The following is a 22,142-nucleotide window of genomic DNA, read 5'->3' as shown; positions in this document are numbered from 1 at the left end:
GTCTTGATTCCTGGAGCTGCTGGGAGGAGCTGAGGGATCAACACTCAGAGGAGCACCAGAATAATGAGTACACAGCAAGCACTCAATAAACACTGGACCAGGGTTCTGCTAAGTAAGGTTGTCCAACCCACTGAGGTAGGGCCCTCAAGCCAGTGCCCTGAACCCCTTCCTCTATAAAAACAGAGATGGACAAGTAGAGGCCCAGAAAATGACCCTCCTGTGGGTAATTTTCTAGCAGCAGAAAAAGAACTCAACGTGGCTTTAACAGAAAGAGAACCAGAGTGGTGGGCTTCAGGCATGGCTGGATCCGGGAACTAGGACTCCACCTCTTTGTGTTCCTGTCCTCCCTGCAAGCTTCTCTTCCAGGCAGGCGCAGCCTTCCCCCAGTGGAAGCAAGGTGTTCATTTTTCCCATTCATTTCAGCAAGAATTTCTGGTGGTGCTCAACAAACACCAAACTCCTACCCCTTGGACCCAGGGGGTGAGTTTGCCAACACCAAGAGCACATAACTGGGTCGTGTGCTACCTGTGGGCCCAAGAATGGGATGGCCAGCATGGGGGCATTTAGCTCCCTGGAGGTTCTGCTGTGTGTGTGTGTTGGGGGGTGGGGGAGATGCTAGACTTGAGGTGGGTAGCTCTGAGCCCCTGGGGGTCAGGTCAGTCTGGTCTTTCTCATGAAGCTGCTGACCCAGCATCCCCTCCTTCCTGTCCACTTGGTTCTGCCACTGTCCAGGCCTCTTCCTCAGGCTGGAGTCCAGCCCGAAGGAATGAGGAGGGCTGATCCTCAAGGGAGGGCATATCTAGCAGAGGGCACTTGAGCAAAAGCTGCGAGGTGGCAAATCCAAGGGAGGGAACATTCGCAGAACAGTAAGCAGCGCTGTAGCTGGAGCACTCGGACCCAGTCTTCTGTTTCCCCATCTAGATGCACAGATGGGGAAACAGAAGACCCCCAAAGAGGAGGGGTCTGGACCTCTCGATTCCCGGCCCTACTGGCTGCCAGACCTCCCTCACCTAGAGGTCCCATCTCCTTTTGCCACAGAATTCAGTGGTACTGGGTTTTAATCTCCACCCAGCCCTCGTTTAAAACCGGAAAAGTCTGTTTTGGAAACTCCCTGGGAGGTGGGAGGGGGGCTGGGCGGACTGGGCCCTGGAGACACGCGCCGCTGCTGCCACCTAGTGGCCATGCGGGGAATCAGAGCCAACTTGTTTAAGAATGAGGGGAGGACTTCCCTGGTGGCGCAGTGGTTAAGAATCCGCCTGCCAATGAAGGGCACGAAGGTTTGAGCCCGGGTCCGGGATCCCACATGCTGCTGAGAAACTAAGCCCGTGTGCCACAGCTGCTGAGCCTGCGCTCTAGAGCCCGCGAGCCACAACTACTGAGCCCACGTGCCACAACGACTGAAGCTCACGTGCCACAAAGACTGAAGCCCACGTGCCTAGAGCCCATGCTCCGCAACAAAGAGAAGCTACCGTAATGAGAAGCCCGCGCATCACAACGAAGAGTAGCCCCGGCTCCCCCCAACTAGAGAAAGCCGGTGCGCGGCAATGAAGACCCAACGCAGCCAAAAATAAATAAATAAATACATTTATTTTTTAAAAAATAGAATGAGGGGAGGTCGGGTGGCAAGGGTACAGGAAGCAGGCAGATTCAAGGTGTGTCTGGGGGTTACGGGTCCTGCTGCGGGGCGTCGGGTGTTAGGACCAAGGAAGGACCCCAGGTCCCGGCCTGAGCCCTGGGCAGAGGGGCGGGGTTGGGGGACAACAAAGGCTCCTGTTACTAGCGGTCTCAGCCCCACTGCCCCTTGGGCTGGTCCACCACCCCCACCCCCGCCTCCCAGTCCTAACTTTGCAGAGTTCCAAGTGATCATCTAGCTCTGTCTCCCCCAGATTGGGTTCTCCTGGGGGCACCCAGAGGGAGAGATTAATAAATGTGTGGGATGAATAAATTAATTCTCAGGCTCCTATTGGGGGATTTTGAGCAGGACATTCAGGCTTCAGTCAGGGGAAAGATACTCATTTATTAAGCCTCAGACACCCGCCCCCCCCTCCCCCAGCAGCTCTGTGAGGTCAACATTATTATCATCCCCATTTAATTAATTAATTTTTGGAGTTTAGGTGAATTTTATTCTAAATTGGGTAAAAAACTAAACAACAAAACAAGTTAACTATTACATTCAATTTAATTACTGAATCAGTAAGTTTATATTAAAGTCCTTTTTTTTTTTTTTTTTTTTTTGCGGTACGCGGGCCTCTCACTGTTGTGGCCTCTCCCGTTGCGGAGCACAGGCTCCGGACGCGCAGGTTCAGCGGCCATGGCTCACGGGCCCAGCCGCTCCGCGGCATGTGGGATCTTCCCGGACCGGGGCGCGAACCCGTGTCCCCTGCATCGGCAGGCGGACTCTCAACCACTGCGCCACCAGGGAAGCCCTGAAGTCCTTTATTTTAAGAATTAATTTCATTTATTTTGGGCTGCATTGGGTCTTCATTGATGCGTGCGGGCTTCAGTAGCTGTGGCACGTGGGCTCAGCAGTTGTGGCTCATGGGCTCTAGGCGTGTGCGCTCAGTGGTTGCGGCACACGGGCTTAGTTGCTCCGGGGCATGTGGGATCTTCCCACACTAGGGATCGAACCTGTAGTCTCCTGCATTGGCAGGAGGATTCTTATCCACTGCGCCACCAGGGAAGTCCCCGTCCTATCTTTTTAAACCACTCAGTGATTTTTAATATTTAATACAATCAAACCTAATGAAAACTCTTTTTATATAAATCTTTAAAATTACTGGGAAACTAAAATTTAAATCCCATTCATAACTGCACTGCACAAATACTTGATATGCAATCATCTACATCTTCCCAAAGATGTTGTGGCTTATAGTAGGGTATTTTCTTCCTCTCCACCATAAGTTTACTGAACTTTCTCCTTTGTTTTCAGTTTTTTATTTTCTTCTACAATTGCTTCATATTCCTCTTCCATTTCTGCCAATTCTAGGTGAAGCAGCTCTATTTCTAGATTTTCTGGGGTAGCAGCTCCTAAGCAATGTTTTAAAAAATCCAAAGCACTATTAGGATTCTCTGGTTCTTCATATAAGATTACCAATACCTTGGTCAGCGTGTCCAGCACCCCCGACTTCTCCAAGTACCTCCATAACTGATGGGCGGCTTTGTAATGAGCCATAGTGAAAGCAGCAGCCGCGTTTCCATTTTATTTTTTATTTTATTTTACTTTTTCACTCCCATTTTATAGGGGAGGAGTCTGAGGCCAGGGAGGTGCCAATGCCCCCCTCAGAATGCTTAGAGCTCCCGTTCTTTTCCTCACACCTAGATCCTCCAAGCCTGGAGACCCTGCGATGCAGCCAGGAACTCTGTGCCCAGATTCCCCACCCAATGCTTCTGGGACAGGATGCCCAGCCCAGGACCCTGGGATCAGCCTGAGACCGTTTGGGCCCCCCCTCCAGTCTATCCCACACACCCCCAACGGGCCAAGAGCGCCTTGCTCCATGGATGCCAGGCCCTGGCCCTGGGTAGCAGCTCCCGTTTCATGGCGGTTTGTAGGGTTCCCACCACAGGACATGTGGCAACCAGTGCTGGACAGAGTGGGTGTTGGTGGGGGGGCACTGACGCCAGAGTCTGGGCAGTGGGGATGGGGTCTGAGTCACTCCACCTGGGTTAGACTCCTGCCTGTGTTGTGTGGCCACAGGCCAGCCACTCGCCCTCTCTGAGCCTCACTGAGGCTCACTGAAATAGGTTAATAAGACAGCCATGTACCTCAAGGCGGTTATGGGGATTCAGGGCATCACGTGCCTAGAAAGAACAGGCTGGGTATGCAATAAGCACTTAATAACCAACTGTCGTGATTGCGATCGTTGGTCTTCCTATCTGTAAGGGGAGGCAGATGTTTCTGTTTCTCCCTGGGAACGGAATTTGGGGGTCTGCCTTAGGTCTCCCAGGAGCAGCGGGAGTCCAGCTGCCTGGGCAGGGCTGTCCTCCAGACTGTCCTTCCAGCCAGGCCCCAGAGTCCCAGCCTCAGGGCATCCCTGCTCCCATTTCCTGTCTTTCAAGGGCAGCTCCGTGTCCAGGGCTGGCTCAGGGGCACCCAGAGGCAGCTCCATCTTCTCCTTGAGAAGCCCAGCTGTGTCCACGTCAGTTCGCTCTCCTTTGTCCCAGGATATGTTCACCACCAGGGCCTCTTGCTGGGACACCTCCTCCGGGAAGTCTGCCGGGCTGTTCCACTGCCAAACCTGGAGACGGACGGTGGGGTCAAGGCTGTGGGCAGGGCCCTATTTCTCATCCACACAAGGATGGAGTGGACCAGGTCCCTTCTGGCTTAATTCTCTAAAACCCGAGACTAATTCAAGGATCAGTTGGAAGGACCCCCCCCCCCATTTCTCTTTGGAAAATTGCCCCTTCTCCTCTCTTAGTTGACGTGGTTGGACAGGGCAGTAGCCCCACGCCAGCTCTTGCCACTGGCATGTGATCCTGGCCCAGCCAATCAGAACACTCCTACCCCCTGGTTCTAGTGATAGGCTAAGGGATGGGCATATGACCCAAGCTGGGCCAATCAGTGATGTCCGAGAATTCTGCTCCAGTTAATGGGAAAAATGGATACCCTGCTTCCACAGGGGGAAGGCTGAGCCTGCCTGAGACAGAAGCCTGAAGGGAGGATAGCACCACAAAGAGATGGAGTCCTAGTTCCTGGATCCAGCCATGCCTGAAGCCCACCACCCTGGATTTTTTTTTTTTTCTATCAGGTTCCTTTGTGGAACTCACTTCAGTTCTGTTTCTGCTACTAGTAAATGGCCCACACGAGGTTCCGCTTTGGGTTTCTATTTGCCTGTCTATAAAATTGGACAGGCTTTTGGAGTTTTTGCACCAGTGGGTTGGGGGAAAGTAAAATGAGTTAATGCATGGCCATTACTCTTCAGAACCCTGGTCCAGATATGGACCCAATAAACAAGACCTGGAATTAGAAAGGGGGCCCTTACCTGCTTCCCCTGGCTGCCAGAGAACTCGACGGCAGTGCTGGCACAAGGTGTGGGCAGGGGTGGGCACAGGTGCCTTACAGCCCTGGGGAAGGAGGAGAACTGGTCAGTGCTTCTGTTCGTTCTTACTTTTTAATTGTTCTGACTTATTTTTTTCATCTCCATTCGGTTATAATAAGGGGAGTGAGGATGTGGCCAAGGGGTCAGGGGTACGGGAGACTGATAGACCCGGATTGAAATCCCAGCACTGTCGCCACTGCTGGATGCCTGGGCCTGACTATCTGGGCCTCAGTTTCCTCATCTCGAAAGTGGACATAAAAACCTACTTGGGGTGGAGCAGTTATTACTATTCTTACTATCACTATTACAGATCATCTTGGGGGAAGGGGTGCAAGTTACCTGTTCAAGCCGAGGTACCCAAAGATTCCCAGGAGAAGGATGCTCACGAAGCTCCCAAAAGATGCGAGGAAGATGGACAAATCGGACAGCTCAGAAACCTGGACTTCTGGAAGCAGAAGAGCTTGGGCTGGGGGAGAGCCACCTCCCGCTTCTCATTGAGGAGGGAGTGGGAGGGGCGGGCCCTCCATCAACTCACTGCTGACGCTGGCATGCTGTGAATCCCTCTGTGCCTCAGTTTCCTCTTCTGTGAAGTGGGACCCCCCCCCGCCCTGTGACTACAGGATAAAGCCCTGGCACACAATAAGTGCTCAGGACACTGTAGCTCCAAGAGCCTGCAGGTAGGGCCTGTGTGGTTGCTCCCCCGGACCCAGACCAGCCCACCACACACCCAGTCTGACTCACTGGTTCTCTTGGGACCAGACTTCACAACAAGGACAACAGGCAGGGAACGTGGCAGGAACAGGGATCATTTGGTCTCCAAATCTGTCATTGCCACACACCCCAAGACAATGGAGCCCACCTCCTTATGTTTGTGATGAGATACTCATTCATTCATATTCATTCATTCACTCAATAAATAGCCCCCCTGCTCCCTTCCTTTCCCCAGGAGCTCCAAGGCTGGGGGAGGCAGAGCCCACACAGACACCCACACACACTCCCAAGGCGTCAGGCCAGGTAGGAGGGGCAGTGGGGGGTGCCCAGAAGGAAGCCTGGAAGGCTTCCTGGAGGAGAGAGCTTTTGAGCTGAGTTTTGAAGGATGAATAGGAGTTTGACAAGGAGACCAAACATTCCAGACAGAGAAGCCTGCAAGGAAAAGCCAGCATAAGAGAAGGTTCATGAGGGGAAGCTGCAGCAGAGGTGAAGGAGTTGGGAGCAGGTCAGCCTGCGACTTTCTCCTGAGAGGGATGCATGGGGAGCCATGGAAAGATGGAGGGTCAGGGCGGGACTGCTTGCTGACATGTGGGATGGGGCAGTGCACTCTGGGTAAGTACCCGGGCCCGCCCCCTCACTCACCGACGGTGAAGCGCAGGGGCTGGCTCCAGGCACCCCGCCACTTGGCTGTGTCTGCTCGAACCTGCACCTTGTAGGCTGTGGCAGCCCGCAGGCCCTGGAGGGTGATCTGGGTCTCTGTGGCATTCACTGACAGCTCTGTGGGCGGGAGGCAGCGTGTGTCCCTAAACCCCCTTTACTCTGGGCTCCACCCTGGGGGTGGGAGTAGGGGCTCACAGACATTTTGCTGAATAATCTTCCCTAAATGCACCCATTCACATCAAACTTATTTGGAAAATATTCTTCATCAAACTATTCAGTGAATGATGCTGTTTTTTCTCAAATTCTGACCAATTTGCCCTTCACTCGCTCCTAGTCCTCTGCTTTCCAGCCGCATCTGCCTTCTCCTCAGAGGCTCCCTAAAAGGCACCAGGTTCAATCCCAAACCTCAGGGCCTTTGCACTGGCTGTTTCCCTGGCCTGGTTCACCCTTTCGCCAGATAACTACATGGAGGAAAAATGCCTAGAACCCTAAATCCATATTCGTTGTAAATATTCAAGAGGAATATTCTTCAAAAGAAATTTCGGGGAAGTTGGTACATTTGGCCAAATGGGCATTTGGTGCATAAACCTTCAGCAATTTGACTTTTGGCAAACTGCTTTTCAGCAAATGGGCTGCTTCCAGCTGTGCCACTATGAACAAGTCACCGACTCCCATTTGGCCTCATTTACCCCCTCTAAACAACGGAGGGTGACCAGGCTGATGGCAGAATGTCTATGTCTGATGTCAGAGCAGCCCCCGTTCCACCCTCCTCCCTCCTCCACCCCCCTCCCGCCCCTGTGCTGGGCTCGAGGAGGGAAGGCAGGATATAAACTCATGGTCTTGGCGGCCTGGCCTGCTGCTGCAGGAGATGGATGGGCGAGGCTGTATTCTCGCAAGGCTATGTTACCCAGTGGGGAGGAAGAGGCTCCCAATGTGGGAAATGACAGGAAGTTTCAGCCCTGGTGAGACCTGCCCTGTACATCCTCATTTCTTTCCCTCCTATGGGGCAGGAAGGGGCACCTAAGTGAGCTCAAATCCAAGCTTGTTTAACCTTTGGGCAGGTGAATCCCTCTCCAGGCCTCAGTTTCCCCGTCTGTAGAATGGAGACAGTCATCCCCGCTCCATGGGGGTTGCCGTCTAAAGGGCCAGTCAAGACCCTTGAGTCCAACTCTATTGTTCCATGGGTGTGAAAACCAAGGCCCAGAGAGGGACAGTGAGGTGCCCAGGGTCACACAGCAAGGCAGAACTCAAGGCCAGAGCCCTTCCTCCCCCAGCCAGGCCTGTGCTGCCTCACGTACCGGATACTTGGTTGCTGGCCTCATCCTGGCAGCGCACAACGTACTCCTTCAGGACGCCGGGGCAGGTGCTCAGCAGAGATGGTGTCCAGTCCACAGACACTGAATCCTGGCTGAGTTTCTTTACAGACACATGTTGTGGGCTCCCGGCCTCCGAGGCTGCAACCAACATCCTTTACCACGGTCAGCTCCAAGGGTGCTGGTTGAGTACTTCCTGCCTGCCCAGCCTGCTACTGTCCAGAGACCCAGGGAACCTTGGCCACAGAGTCAGCTGTGTCTGCCAGTTCCACCACTCTTGGTGTCATCACTTCCCCTCTCTGAGCCTCAGTTTTCTTACTATATAATGGTGCAATGCCTCTCGGGGTATCTTAAGAGTTGACTGAGCTGACTTCTATGTGTCTGGCTTCTGGCCAGGGCCTGATATGCAGTAGGTGCCTCTAAATGGTATTCCCCCTTCCTGATACCCAAGGACACTGCCGAGTCCCCTGGGGAGACCACCCTGCAGGTTTGGGCCACTCACCATTGCCTCCAAAGTGGAAGGTGGACAAGACGGTGGACCATGAGGTGGGCTTCTCTGGGTGCGCAGAGGCAAAGATAGTGATGCGGTAACACTCCTTCTGCCACATTGCCCCAGATGCTTGGCTCAAGCTGTGCGTTGCTGGAAGGATTAGCAAGGGTCAGACCAGTAAATAGATTGTGTCCCCACCTCCGCCCCTGTGCCATCTGCCAGAAACTCTTAGAGCACTCCTACCCATGCTTTAAAGCCCTTGCACCAATGTCCCCTCCTCCAGGATTCCGTCCTCATGCCCCTCGCCACCCCATCCCCGCCCCTTCCCAACCTGTCCCCACCCCCTCCAGCACAGCTCCTGCTCTATGGCGCTGGGGTGTCTGCATCCAGCTCTGTCTCCCCTGGCTGGGAGCTCTTTGAGGACCAGGTTGAGGCTGAGGCTTCCTGGGGCCCCGGCCAAGACCACGTCAGAGAGTGAGAGGCTGCTTGGGCCATTTGGCACCCTCCCTTTCCCTCCAGAGGCCTCATTAATTTGCCACCTGCATCTTGCTAGGCACGGGTGAATGTTTAACAAACACCCTGGGACGTGAGACTCATTACCTGCTGGGGTGCAACTTTCCCAGGGCTGAGCCCTGACACCCCAGGATCCCAGCAGGAAGCTCCAGACCTGCATGAGTGGAAGGGTCTGTCTTGGCCTGTCCCCACCTCTGTGTGACCTTGCGCAAGTGGCAAGACCTCTCTGGGCCTCAGACACTCCACAAGGATGATGCCTGTAGGTTTGCGCTGACCAGGAGCTCTAATGGAGGATGCAGGGCAACCGATATTACGGTACCCATTCCATCAGGGTCCCGGTCCTGGGGTGCCGTCAGGGTGCAGGTGGCAAGGCTCTCGTCCTGGCCCTGGGGCTGCCACTCAATGCAGTATGTCATGCCCTGGGCCTGGGCTGGCCAATGCATGGTGGTCCTGTTGGCTCTGGTACTGATATTCAGAACCCCTGGTTCTGGAAGAAGACAAGAGAGGCACATCAGAATAGCTGCTTCATGCTCCCCCCACCCCAAGGCTCCTATAGCCCCATCCCACCCTCTTGACAAGCTCTAACCCCCCAGGGCCAGGAGTGTCTGTATCTGGCTCTGTCTCCCTACGCTGGGGGCTGCCAGGATGGGGGCTGAGCACAGAGGGGACAGCAGGGGCTGTTTGAATGAATCGAGTCCTCCCCCAGCCTGACTGTGGGTTCCCTGCCAGGATGCCCACAGTCGGTGCTCCCTATGCTGCCACTACTACCCTGTCAGACTAGTGGGCATCTCCTGGTCCAGCAGATGCCTGGCCACCCACCACCCACCTTGCCCAGCGGTGGGTGGCTGTGGTGGAGGAGGAGCCTCCCGGCTGGACCAGAGCTCAGAGCCCCGAGGACAGACCCACTCAACCCCCTGGGCTCATCTCTCCACTCCCTACAGCAAGGTCACCTGTACCAACCTGAGAGGTGAGTACTGCTTCCAATTCTAAGGACAATAGCTATCATTTATTGAGTTCCGACTGTATGCGCCAGGCCAGTGCCGAGCATTTTACAGGTGCCACTTTCCCACAAAGTGGGACCGTGATTATCCCAATGGTATAAAAACTGAGGCTCCAAGTCGGAGAGCCACCAGCCCAATGTCACATAGCAAGGCCATGGCCCAAAGCAGACCAGGAGCTGACAGACTTGCCGCTGAGTCACCCTGGCAAGTGGCTTCATCTGTCTGAGCCTCAGTCGTCTCATCTCTGAAATGGGCATCATCCTAACAGCCCAGCTGGGTGCCCAGCAGGATCAGGACTAAGGTGAAGCGAGCAGGGCATGAAATTAAGGAGGCGCCAAAGAACTCAAAATCAACACTCTTCTAATGCAATATTTTTTTAAAAAATCAAAATGAACCTAAAAAGATGTACTGAGTGCTATTCACGGTTGCCAAACAAGGGAAACAGCTCAAATGTCCGTCAGTGGAAAAACAGATAAACAAAATGTGGCCCATTCACACAGTGGAATATTACTCAGCCATAAAAAGGAATGAAGCACTGATGCCTGCTACAATGTGGATGAATCTTGAAGACATCAGGCTGTGAAAGAAGCCAGACACAAAAGGTCACATAGTATATGATTAATTCTATGAAATGTCCAGAACAGGCAAATCCACAGAGACAGAAAGCAGATTGGTGATTGTCAGGGGCTGGGGGAGGGGGAGGGGGAGGGGGAGGGGGAGGGGGAGTGACTGCTAAGGGGGACGGGGTCTCCTTTTGGGCATGATGAAAAGGTTCTGGAACTAGACAGAGGTGATGATTGTACAACACTGTGAATGTAATTAAGGCCCCAAATTGTACTTGTTAAAATGGTTCCTCTTGATATGTGAACTTTACCTCAATAAAATACATATGTTTATATACATACATATAAAGCCTTAATTTTTAAATTTTAGATTTTTTTTGAGGTAACACTGGTTTAAAATATTATAATAATAAAAATATTTCACGTGCACTTCTGAATATTTTGACCTCTGAATACCCTACCGTGTGCTCAGCATGAAAACTTTCGTTTCCGTCTGTCACCATAGAGTGGATCCCCTTTACCCCTCCCCTCCCCTTGCCTCTTCCCCTCTGGTAACCACTAATCTGTTCTCTATATCTAGGTATTCGTTTTGGTTCGTCCATCTAGTTAGTCAGTCAGTTGTTTGTTTGGTTGGTTGGTTGGTTGGCTGGTTGGTTGGTTTTTATATTCCACATCTGAGTGAAATCATAGGGTATTTGTCTTTCTCCAGCTGAATTGTTTCACTAAGCATAATATCCTCAAGGTCCACGCGTGTTGTCACAAATGGCAACATTTCGTTCTTTTTTATGGCCGAGTAGTATTCCATTGTATACATGCACCACATCTTTTTTGTCCATTCATCCATTGATGGGCACTTAGGTTGTTTCCATATCTTGGCTATTGCGAACAACGCTGCAATGAACATAGGGGTGCGTATATCTTCTCCAATTATGTTTTCTTTTTCTTTGGATAAATACCCAGAAGTGGAATTGCTGGATCATATGGTAGTTCTAGTCTTAATTTTCTGAGGAATCTCCATACTGTTTTCCATAGTGGCTGCACCAATTTACATTCCTGCCAACAGTGTATGAAGGTTCCCTTTTATCCACATCACCGCCATTGATTTTTTCATTGTGTATAAATATATGTATATATTTAATATATGTATACGTGTATATAAAATGAGCAAAATATCTAGATTTTAAATAAAGACAGGATCAACCCTGTATTTGCACGGCCCTGCCTTGCTTGCCACACCCTGATCTTGGCCCTGGTCCTAATAAAACTTTATTTACAAAAACAAGTGTTTGGCCTGGGCCACAGTTTGCCAGTGAGAAATTTTTTAACTATTACACTATAGCGCTATGCATTTTTTAATGCTATGCATTTTGAATACTGACTTTACACACTCCTAAATTAGACACCACATTACATTTTCGTGCCTCACTCGCTTCACTCTAGTCTAGCTGAGGCTCGAGTACGTGCTCAGCTCCAAGAGGCCCCCCCACTGCCCAGCCAAAGGCACCTGAGTGGGTATAGGCAGGAATGTGCCATGTCTGGTTGGGACCGAGGCCAAAGCGATTCCGGGAAACGACAACCAGGTCATAGGCGGCACCCGAGAGGCTGAGCTTTTTCCGCAGGCGCAGGGTCCTCGTGGCCTTGGCCTTACATGGGCAGGACAGCATATGCAGGTGGACATGGTAGGTCACCTCCATGCCTGAGTCGGGCCCGAGGCAGCCTTCTGGAAGCTCCAGCTGGGGCAGCTGTTGTGAGTGTGAGAGATGGTTTGTGGGGACCTGAACATGCACGTCGTCCCCGTGGGTTGACATCAGGATGCTGCCAACGAGCACAGGCTCATCCACGGGCCACAGCTGATGACACGTATGAAAATTTTTTTAAAAATAGTAAACCTCAGTGCTGGCCAGGCTGCTGGGAAACTGACACATCCACTGCTCATTGATTTAGGGGGAGGGGGGAATAATTCGGCAAAACCCACTGAAAGCCAGAGGAAAAAAATGTTTCTGTCTTTGGACCCAGTTACTTCGAGCCTGGACATTTTTCCTAAGAAAAGAAATTCAAATTATAGGAAACCTAGGACGAGAAGGAGCTTCACTACAGCTCTATCGTGCCAGCCCATTGGGGACCTGGCGGAATCAATTATGGTGAAGCCAGGGGTTGAAATGTATGGTGAGTTTGCCCCAACTCAGGCAGGGGATTTCCCCTCTGCGCCTCAGTTTCCTCCTCTGGAAAATGGATTCATTCGACTGTACTTAATGAGTTGTTTGGGGGACTTCAAAAAAATCATCTCCCATCCAGACCAGCACAGTCAACCCCTTCCTGGCCTTCCAGCTTTCACGTGAGCCCCGCAAAATCTGCTCCCCCAATGGCTGCCTGAGGGAGCCTGTGAACACCTGAGTCCAGCCATATCCTTCCTCTGCTCACACACCCTCCATGGTTCCCCATTACCTTCAGAGTTCAACCCACAGTCCTTCCGGTCCCTACCACCTCCACGGCTCATCTCCCTCCTTTTAAACACTTCCACTCCAGCCTCTTGTCTCCTTCTCTCTGTCCTCAGGCCACCCCACAGGCCTGCGATGGTCCCATTACCTGCTCATGCAAGGTCACCTTCCTCCTCCCATCCGGGCGGAGCTGCTCCACCGAGAACCTCACCTTGGCCTGTGGGGGGGTTTCTGCAATGAGACAGCAAGACAGTGACACTGGGGGTGGGGTCCTTGCTCACAACGTCCTGCAGACCCTGGATTGGGACCCAGGACCTTTTCCTTCCCTCCAATGAAACACAGGATTCCATGGGTCGTTAAGTAGTTTTCAAAATCTGCAAACATGGAGATCCACTCCACGATAGTGTGAATATACTTAATGCAACTGGCTAAAAATGGTTAAAATGGCAAATTTTATATTATGTCTTTTTCTACTACAATTAAAAAAAAAAATCTGAAAACAGCCATCAGAATTGTTTCCCAGCAGATATGCACTTGGGTGGGCAGGAGGAAGCTCCAGCTCAAAGGGTAGGGGGACAAATGTTGACAGTCACTCCCCCCATCTCTCCCTCCCACCCCCACCTCGGGCCACGTCTCCACTCTGGAGCTGCCCTGGCTCCAGCTTCCTGTGTCATTTGGAAAAATCTGCCTTCACGACACAGCCACTTGCACCCATCAACTCCTTGTTCGGCTTTCAAAGAACAAAACCCACCAAACTCATTGGAAGGAGAGAAAGACTGATAAATGTTTTCTTTTTATTATGGATTTGCCACATTTTACAAAGTGAAACTTGCCCACTGCCCTGCCACCTTGCACTAATTTTCCCTAATTTCTTCGGCAGCCTTATTTCTAACATCCATCACCTTAATGCTAACGCTCACCACCTTATTTCTAATACTACTACCATCTTTCTAACGCCTGTCTCCCTTCCTGTGGTCCAGGGTGCTCTCACCAGGGGGGATGCACACAGGGCTGCTCCAGCTGCTCCAGGGACCTCCGGAGACCCCTGGCCTCAGCCGTCGCCGCAGCTGGAATTCCTGGGCCGTGTCCATCTCCAAGGGGCAGAGGCATGACTCTGGGAAGAAGCAGATCAAACATCAAGCAAAGGGGCTGTCCCAAAGCCGGGAGCACCCAGGGCTTGGCACTGGTCACTCAGCCATCGTGCACATATTAAGCTCCAACTGTGCACATGCACTTATTGAGTGCCAACTGTGTACAAGCACTTATTGAGAGCTGATCATGTGCCGGACCCTGAGGACACAGCCGGAATAGGCCAGGTCCTGTGCTCTTGGGGCCTCAAGGATCACCCACTTCTTCTACTGTCCGGAGTTCAAGTCTCAGCAAGGCCATCTACTAGGGATGTGAACTTGGCCAAAGGCTTCACAAGCCCAAGCCTTTGTTTCCTCACCTGTGAAATGGGGATAATCCAAGACTGAGCTACAGGGAGGCGCAAACAAGCCTACAGAGAATTCAGCACTGGGTCTAGCACACAGTGGGTGCCTAATTAATGCTAACTTGCTACCGCTGTCATTGTCACTATTATTCTCACCGAAGCCAGCATCATCCTGATGTCCACAGTCGCCCTAAAACAAGACCATATTTATACATTGTTTTACACTTGGGTGTTGAAAATTCTAGCTTTTTTGAAATTTTCAACAATTACTTTGCTAAATGTAACATGGAAGCCTGGATTGGATCTGAGAACAGAAAGAGGACATTCTTGGAAAAGTGGGTGATAATCCAAATAAACTCTGGAGTTTAGTTCATAGCAAGAGACCAGTGACAGACAGACTTGGGAACGAAAGCCATTAACCTGTGGGGAAGCCGGGTGAAGGCTCTATGTACTTCTTTGTAACTTTTCTGAAAATCTAAGATTATTCCAAAATAAAAAACTTTTGTTTTTGTTTTTTTTTAAAGAATTATTTGGGGGAATTTCCTTGCAGTCCAGTGGTCAGGACTTGGCACGTTCACTTCCGGGGCCCGGGTTCGATCCCTGGTCGGAGAACTAATATCCCACAAGCCGTGTGTTGAGGCCAAAAATTAAAAAATAAAATAAAATAATTATTTTAGGAGGCAAAATTATATTTTTATAATTTCCTAAAAAAATACTTTAAGAGACAAAACCTATCTGTTTGTGGTGTCGTGGATGAGGAGAGGCAAGTTTAGGACCCAGCTAGCCCCACACTCCCCCGGCTGATGCTGAGAGGTCCCTGGACATCCTGAGCTTCGGTTTCCTCATCTGCAAAGGGGGGCTGAGAGAGTCCACTGCAGAGTGTGTTAGGGGGCTGGAGATAAAAAGCAAAGAGATGCCCCTCCCCAACAGGAGTCCCATGTCACCTGTCCCTGACTGATCCGAACCCATTCACTTGATGGTAAAACTGAGGCTCAGGGAGGGGCACAACATTTGGAGGGAAGATAGGGCCCAAACTGAGGTTACTCCCTGGACTCAAGATATTCCCAGGCTGGGGGAGGGGGAGACACCACAGTTCAGAAGCTGGGTGGGTGTTCTCTGTCTCTCCCAAACCAGGGACTCCTTGGGGACTTGGTCAGGGCTGAGGTTTCTTGCAAGCCTAGGCTTGCCCTGCTTGCAGGGGAGAGGGGAGAATAGAGTAGCTGAAGCATGGATGAAGGTCCAGAGAAGACATACAGATGGCCAACAGGGACACGAAAATGTGTTCGACGTCACTAATCATCAAGGAAATGCAGATCAAAACCACAACGAGATACCACCTCACACCTGTCAGAATGGTTATCATCAAAAAGGCAAGAGATAACAATTGTTGGCGAGGATGTGGAGAAAAGGGAACCCTGTGCACTGTTGGTGGGGATGTAAATTGCAGCAGCCACTATGGAAAACAGAGGCAAGTTCCTCAAAATATTAAAAATAGAGCTACCATATCATCCAGCAATACCACTTCTGAGTATCCATCCAAAGAAAAGCAAAACACTAATTGGAAAAGATACATGCACCTTCATGTTCACTGCAGCATTATTTACAGCAGCCAAGATGTGAAAGCAATCTTAGTGTCCATCGATGGATGAATGGATAAAAGTTGCTAAGAGAGTAAATCTTAAAAGTTCTCATTACAAGAAGCAAAATCTGGAACATGCCTGTGTGGTGACGGATGTTAAACAGACTTATTGCGGTGATGATTTCACAATGTATACAAATATCAAATCATGTTGTACACTTGAAACTAATATGATTTTGTATGTCAGTTACATCTGAATTTAAAAAAAGGAGGGACTTCCCTGGAGGTCCAGTTAAGACTCTGTGCTCCCAATGCAGTGGGCAGGGGTTCAGTCCCTGGTCGGGGAACTAAGACCCCACATGCCACACAGCACGGCTTTAAAAAAAAAAAAAATAGAAAAAAAGAAAGGAGGGAGGGAGGGAGGAATGGTGGAAAGGTAGTTTCCTGGCAGAGGTAGCCCTTGAGCTGGACCCTGAAGGTGGGTTGGATTCACATGTGCTCAGATACAGAGGAGGGCATGCAGGTGGAAGGAACTGCATATACCAAGGCAAAGAGGCTGGGAATCCAGGGCATAGGCAAAGAATGATGGCCATTCAAAAAGGGGCCAGAGAAAGCATGAGGCAAGTGAGGGAAACTAGGGCCAGCTGAAGATAAGGATGACTTACTGAGGGTAGTGGGGAGCCACGGAGGTTGTGTGTGAGCAAGGGAGATCACAATCAGATCTTCACGTCAGAGAGACCCAGAGGCTAAACATGGGGCAAGAGCGGAGGCCACGTGGGAAGGGTGATAGATACAGAGATTGCAAAACTGATGGGAGAGGTGTGAGGGTGCCCTGTGCCTGTGCAAACCCCTGATCTGGGGAATAAACTCACCCACTTCCACGGGCTGCCAGGTGTCCGGTGCCGGAACTGTACCTCAGCACCATCCTGGTGGGCTGGGGTCTCCCACTCCATGAGCAGCTGCCCCGCTGACCTGGACACCTTGATGTTTCCTGGGGGAGGGTCGTATTTAACTGGAAGCAGAGTTGGGGGTTGGGAAGGGGAAGCCGGCATGTGTGTGAGCCGTTGGTCCTGAAAACTCTGGAAAATCTTCCCATGATCCTCCTGGCCCATAGTAAACCACCAAGCTCCCCAAATTTGAATCAGGGACACCTCTACAGGTCCCATCTAAGCCTGGGGTTCTATCTAAGCCTGGGGTCAAAGAGTTAAGATTTATACACAGGATCCTATTAGTAAAGGTGTCTTTAAAATATTAATACTCATTGCTGACAAGGCTGTGGTGAGACAGGCACTTTTGTAAATTGCTGGTGAGAGGGTAATTAACTGATTCTATTTTTTTTCTGAAGGACTATTAGGGAAATCTTACTAACTTTTTAAGCCCACTTCAAGGAGCCTGGCCTGAGGAGAGACATCTATCATGCTTTCTGCATCTCGGTCATACTGTGCTTGATTCCAGCTCAGGGTCTTTGCACTTGCTGTATCCTCTGTTTTGCTGTATCCACACTTCCCCATCTTTATTCCTACTGGATCTTTTTCATCCTTGAGCTGGAGCCCTCCCTGACCTCCCAGCAGTATCTCATCATGTGTAACGATCATGCCTTGTTCATCACCCTACATGAATCTGGGCTCCATGAAGGCAGGGACAGGGTTGAGATTAGGGTGAGGAGAGTCAGGCAAGGTTGTACAAATACAGGGTCAGATCCTGTCTTTATTTGAAGTTCTGGGGAATTCTCTGGCGGTCCAGTGGTTAGGGTTCTGCACTTCCACTGCAGGGGGTGTGGGTTCGATCCCTGGTCGGGGAAATAAGATCCTGCGTGCTGTGCAGTGCGGCCGAAAAAAAAAACAAAAACCTGATATTTGATTTGTCATGGCTTTTTTTTTTTTTTGCATTAATATTGATTTTTTTAAAACGTTGCATCATGGAACTTCCCTGGTGGTCCATGGGTCAATACTTCGCACTCCCAATGCAGGGGACCTGGGTTCGATCCCTGGTCAGGGAACTAGATCCCACATGCATGCTGCAACTAAAAGATCCCGCATGCTTCAACAAAGAACCCTCATGTGGCAACAAAGATCCTGCGTGCCACAACTAAGAGCGGCACAGCCAAATAAATAAATAAATAAATATTAAAAAAGAAAAGTTGCATCATGATATGGTTTATAATGACTACCGAGGTTTTTTGGCACCCCCATAACATTCTGTGGCCAAGGAGCGTACCTCATTCATCTCACCCTTGTCCCAGCCCTGTTCTGTGACCTCCATTGGCCTTGCCCATGTCCCCTGTTGACTGAGCATGGCACTCAGTAGCAGTTCAAAGAGTATAAACTAAGTATATGTTATTGATTCGTGAAAACAGATTTTAAAGACCGAACACAGGGGACTTCCCTGGTGACGCAGTGGTTAAGAATCCGCCTGCCAATGCAGGGGACACGGGTCCGATCCCTGGCCCGGGAAGATCCCACATGCCGCGGAGCAACTAAGCCCGTGCGCCACAACTACTGAGCCTGTGTTCTAAAGCCCGCGAGCCACAACTACTGAGCCCGTGTGCTGCAACTACTCAAGCCTGCGCACCTAGAGACCGTGCTCCGCAACAAGAGAAGCCACCACAATGAGCAGCCAGAGCATCGCAACGAAGAGTAGCCCCCACGCTCTGCAACTAGAGGAAGCCCACACACAGCAATGATGACCCAATGCAGCAAAAAAACAAAACAAAAAAAAAAATTATAAGACCCAACAGGGTCTTGGCCACATTACAGTATCAAGGAGAAACGGAAGCTACCTACATGCTCATCAGTAGGGGATCCGTTAGGGGACCATGAAAGACTCTGCCAGGTTACATGACAGAGTTGGATGTAAAAACAGCTGGCAGTATCCAGCCCCTTGCCAGGGACCCAGAATTCCCTCAGGTCTAGGCTTGGGGACCAGAGGCTTCTCTGGGTGAGGAAGTGGTAGTGGAGAGGAAGAGAACAGGGTGCTGACCTGAGCTGTAGAGGTTCAGGGTAATGTTGGGGGACTTCTCTGTCCAGTTGGCAGCCCGGGATTCCACCCAGAGAGTGACAGCGTGGAGCACGGATATGCCATCCTGGTCGGAGAACTGCAGCTTGGTGGCTGAGCCTGCAGCAAAGTAGCAACAGCGCCCAGGCTTGAGGCTGTGGGAAGGAGGGTATCGGTACTGAGTCTCAGCGGCCACAGCAGATGATGTGCATCACTTCCCAGCATCCTTTTCTTCCCCTTTTACCGCTGCTCCCCAGCCTGGGGTTTTCTTAGGGATCAACTTAGGACTAAGGGGTTTGGAGGATCCCAGAATCTCCTAACATGGGCTGCCACAGAGGGAAGGAAGAAATGAATAGATGGATGTATAAGTCACAGGGTGAGGATGAAGGAAGGACCACAGGGATCCTAATTGCCGCCCAAACTGGATACCCACCCATGCTGACCCCACAACACAGATCCCCAAGCCCTCCCTTCTGACATGAGAAACTGAGGCCCAGGAAGAGGCAAAGACACTGCCGAGCTCATACATCTGAGAGTAGAGGCAGGGGGTCAGGAGCAAAGGCAGGATCCTCACCAGCATCTCAGGAAGTGGCTGACCCCAGCTGCGGGGCCCTCATATTCCCAGGAACATTCGTAACCAGCGTTGCTGAGTATCCGGTAGCAGTTTAGGTCCCGGGGACCCGAAGCTAAGCCTGGAGGTTTGAGAACAGATTAGAGTGTGGGGGGGTGGGATCCCCAAACTGCCACACCCCAGAGAGGAATCTTTGTGACACTTATGCAATCCGGTGTCACCTCAGCCTAAACACGCTGTGACTTCCAGCACCTTCCTGTGCCCTTCCCGCCTGTCTCCTGCCATCTCCCTTGCATCTCCTCCTCCAGCCACTTCAGCCTCTTCACTGGTCCTCAAACACACCAGGCTCACTCCTACCTCAGGACCTTTGCATGTGCTATGCCCCCTGCCTGAAATGTCCTTGGCCCAGAGCTTGACATTCCAATTTCTCCTTCAGTGTCACCTCTTCAAGCACTAGGCTATTTGAAGCAGCCCCCTCCTTCTCCATCCCTCACCCTGCTGTTTTTTTCCTAGCACGTCATTGTATGCAGGATATGCATTTATGTGCCTCTTGTCCACCTCCTGCACTAGGCTGTGACCCCAGGAGGACAGCTGGGCTCGCAGCTGATTCCTTCATGTCTAGAACTGTGTCTGCACATAGTACGTGCTTGGTAAATATTTCTGGAACAAAAGAATAGATGAAACGCCTTGCCCCGTGGCAGATTTAGTGAGTCTGTTACAAGCATGAATGTTCCAGCAATGCTTGCCTCGGAGCAACTTCAAAATGTTTAATAGCTGCTTAGCCCCAGATGCTGACCAATCAGGACGGACACAGACACCAGTCCTGCGACCCTGTTACGGAGTAGATGAGGCTTACAGAGGTGACTGCTCCAGGACACCTGAGTTTGGTGAGGCCAGGCCATCAGGCTGTCGGGTTGGGGCTCCTGAGACCCCAGTCTTTGGCTGGGCAGGAGGGAGCTGAGAGAGTGGCTGCTCGGGATGGGTCAGTCAGAGCCCAGTATAACCCCTTCCTCCCACGATGGGGAGCTGCCCCAGACCTGAGTCTGCATCCGGATACGGTGGATCCTGAAAACAGCACCCCATGGTGCCACAGGCTTCAGCTGCAAAGGCAATGAAGAGATAATGACAGTCTCAGCCTTTCACTGCAGGGGAGGGGGGCTTGCCCAGTGACCATCCATGCACCTGCCCACTTTCCCATCCTTGCACCCACCCACCCATCCACCTTTCTATCCATCCATCCATCCGTCCATCCATCCACCCATCCACTCATCTATTCAGCCATCCATCTTTCCACCCACCCACCCATCCATCCATCCATCCATCCACTCACCTATCCATCCATTCATCCATCCACCCATCCACACTCATCTATCCATACATCCACCCATCCATCCATCCACCCACCCATCCAGCTCTCGGGCCGCTCCTCTAAAGCAATCCAGGGTCCCCTGTACCTCTCCCTTTTGCTGGTCTCCAGCCCTGCCTGACCTCTAAAAGCCCTGAAACCTTGCTGATCTCCTGTTTACAGAGAGGGAAACTGAGGCACAAAGCAGTTGCCCGATGTCATGCAACAGCAGAGCTGGGATGAGAGTCCAAACCTAGTCATCTGCTGGGGGCTGGGTCCCTTCCCATTCGATTCCACAAGATGGAGAGAGAGTATGTATATTACGTACACTGGGTACATAACACTATTATTTATATATATATATATATATATATATATATAATATATATATACTTGGTCTTTATCCCTTCCTTAGCTATTTCTCATTAAACTCTGGGATGTGGGAAAGATTCAGAGCTTCAGCCCACCCCACAGAAGACAAAATCAAGACCGGAGGGGAGATGCCCAAGTCTGACATCAGAATCCATGATCGTCCAGCTCACATTTGATAGAGGGAAAGACTGAGGCCCAGAGACACAGAAACAACCCTGGGAACCGGGTCCACAGCCCTCCACATATACACACACAGCCCCCCGCCCCGGCAAGAAGAGACATAGGGGACTACTCCAGGGTAGGGGACTCACCGCCCTGCCGGGGTAGCAGGAGGAGAAAGAGGGAGACCATCCTGGTCACCCGCTGCCCCATGAGGTCCTCGAAGAGGGTGGCAATCCCGGACGAGCTTCTGTGCTGCTGGAGAGGCCCCAGCCACCCAGTCCTCACCCAGGAACACATTAAAGCTTAGCAAGAAAAACTAAAAGGAAAAAAAAAGTTAGGTGTCATGGCCCCTCCCAGGGCAAGTCAAAGTGAAAAAGAAACCCAGGAAGTCAGCCTGGGCGTGGTGGCCTCATTCAGACCACAAACACACCCGAGCCCTGGACCCTTGAGCCCTAGGTCCGGGGGGGTCTTCTCTGCTGGCCCCAGACTGAAGCTGGACACTGGGTGAGAGCCCCATGGGTGGCCTGGGGCTCTGTGCCCTTGGCCAGGTCTCCAGCCCTCTCTGGTCCACTTCTGAGACTTAGGAGCTAAATGGGAGGCCAGGGTCTTCAGACATCAGAGTTCACTCTCCCAGTAAATTGTTATGAAGTGCTTGCTGTAGGCTGGGCCCTCCAAAAATGTCCACCTCCCCATTTCCCGAATTCCAGCCTCAGGGCACCCTGGGTTCCAGGTCTGGAAGAGTCTCCTTGCTTCCTTCAGACTCAACTTTGTCTTTTCTCTGTGTCTTTTTCTCAGCCAGAGGTGGAGAGGTGGGGGGGTGGGGAGGGGGGTGGTCTCAGTTTCTGTCAACAAAGGCCCAAAATGTCCATGGAGAAGAGCTGATTCATGCTACCAAGTGGATGAACCCCCAAAACAACAGGCTGAGTGAAAAAAGTCAGACACAGCAGCCCATATGTTGTATG

At 51.4% G+C, this 22,142-nt stretch overlaps 2 protein-coding genes across 5 annotated transcripts; both read right to left on the bottom strand.

The window, feature by feature from the left end:
* Positions 1-2,595: 2,595 nt before the first annotated feature.
* LOC116751674 (c-Myc-binding protein-like) lies at positions 2,596-3,184 on the bottom strand. The gene has a single exon (XM_032627876.1). The coding sequence runs from the start codon at positions 3,170-3,172 to the stop codon at positions 2,903-2,905; it is 270 nt and encodes an 89-aa protein (XP_032483767.1). The 5' UTR covers positions 3,173-3,184; the 3' UTR covers positions 2,596-2,902.
* A 7-nt stretch (positions 3,185-3,191) lies between these two features.
* Positions 3,192-21,491, bottom strand: IL12RB1 (interleukin 12 receptor subunit beta 1). Of its 4 annotated transcripts, none has more exons than XM_032627872.1 (16): positions 21,330-21,491; positions 20,339-20,401; positions 19,305-19,422; positions 18,716-18,885; positions 16,609-16,748; positions 14,314-14,347; positions 13,717-13,839; positions 12,874-12,956; positions 11,792-12,029; positions 9,043-9,210; positions 8,223-8,360; positions 7,706-7,861; positions 6,390-6,524; positions 5,376-5,502; positions 4,980-5,061; positions 3,192-4,235 (listed from the first exon to the last, which is right to left on the bottom strand). In XM_032627872.1, the coding sequence occupies exons 1-16, from the start codon at positions 21,475-21,477 to the stop codon at positions 3,870-3,872; spliced, it is 2,289 nt and encodes a 762-aa protein (XP_032483763.1). In that variant the 5' UTR covers positions 21,478-21,491; the 3' UTR covers positions 3,192-3,869. The 4 variants fall into 4 exon arrangements, with proteins under 4 accessions (XP_032483763.1, XP_032483764.1, XP_032483765.1 ...); XM_032627873.1 differs by having other exon boundaries at positions 5,376-5,481; XM_032627874.1 differs by having other exon boundaries at positions 16,609-16,727.
* Positions 21,492-22,142: the final 651 nt, after the last annotated feature.

This window comes from Phocoena sinus, chromosome 3 (assembly GCF_008692025.1).
Source record: "Phocoena sinus isolate mPhoSin1 chromosome 3, mPhoSin1.pri, whole genome shotgun sequence".
In the NCBI taxonomy this organism is placed as follows: domain Eukaryota; kingdom Metazoa; phylum Chordata; class Mammalia; order Artiodactyla; family Phocoenidae; genus Phocoena; species Phocoena sinus.
This window is presented reverse-complemented; position numbering and strand designations above follow the sequence as displayed.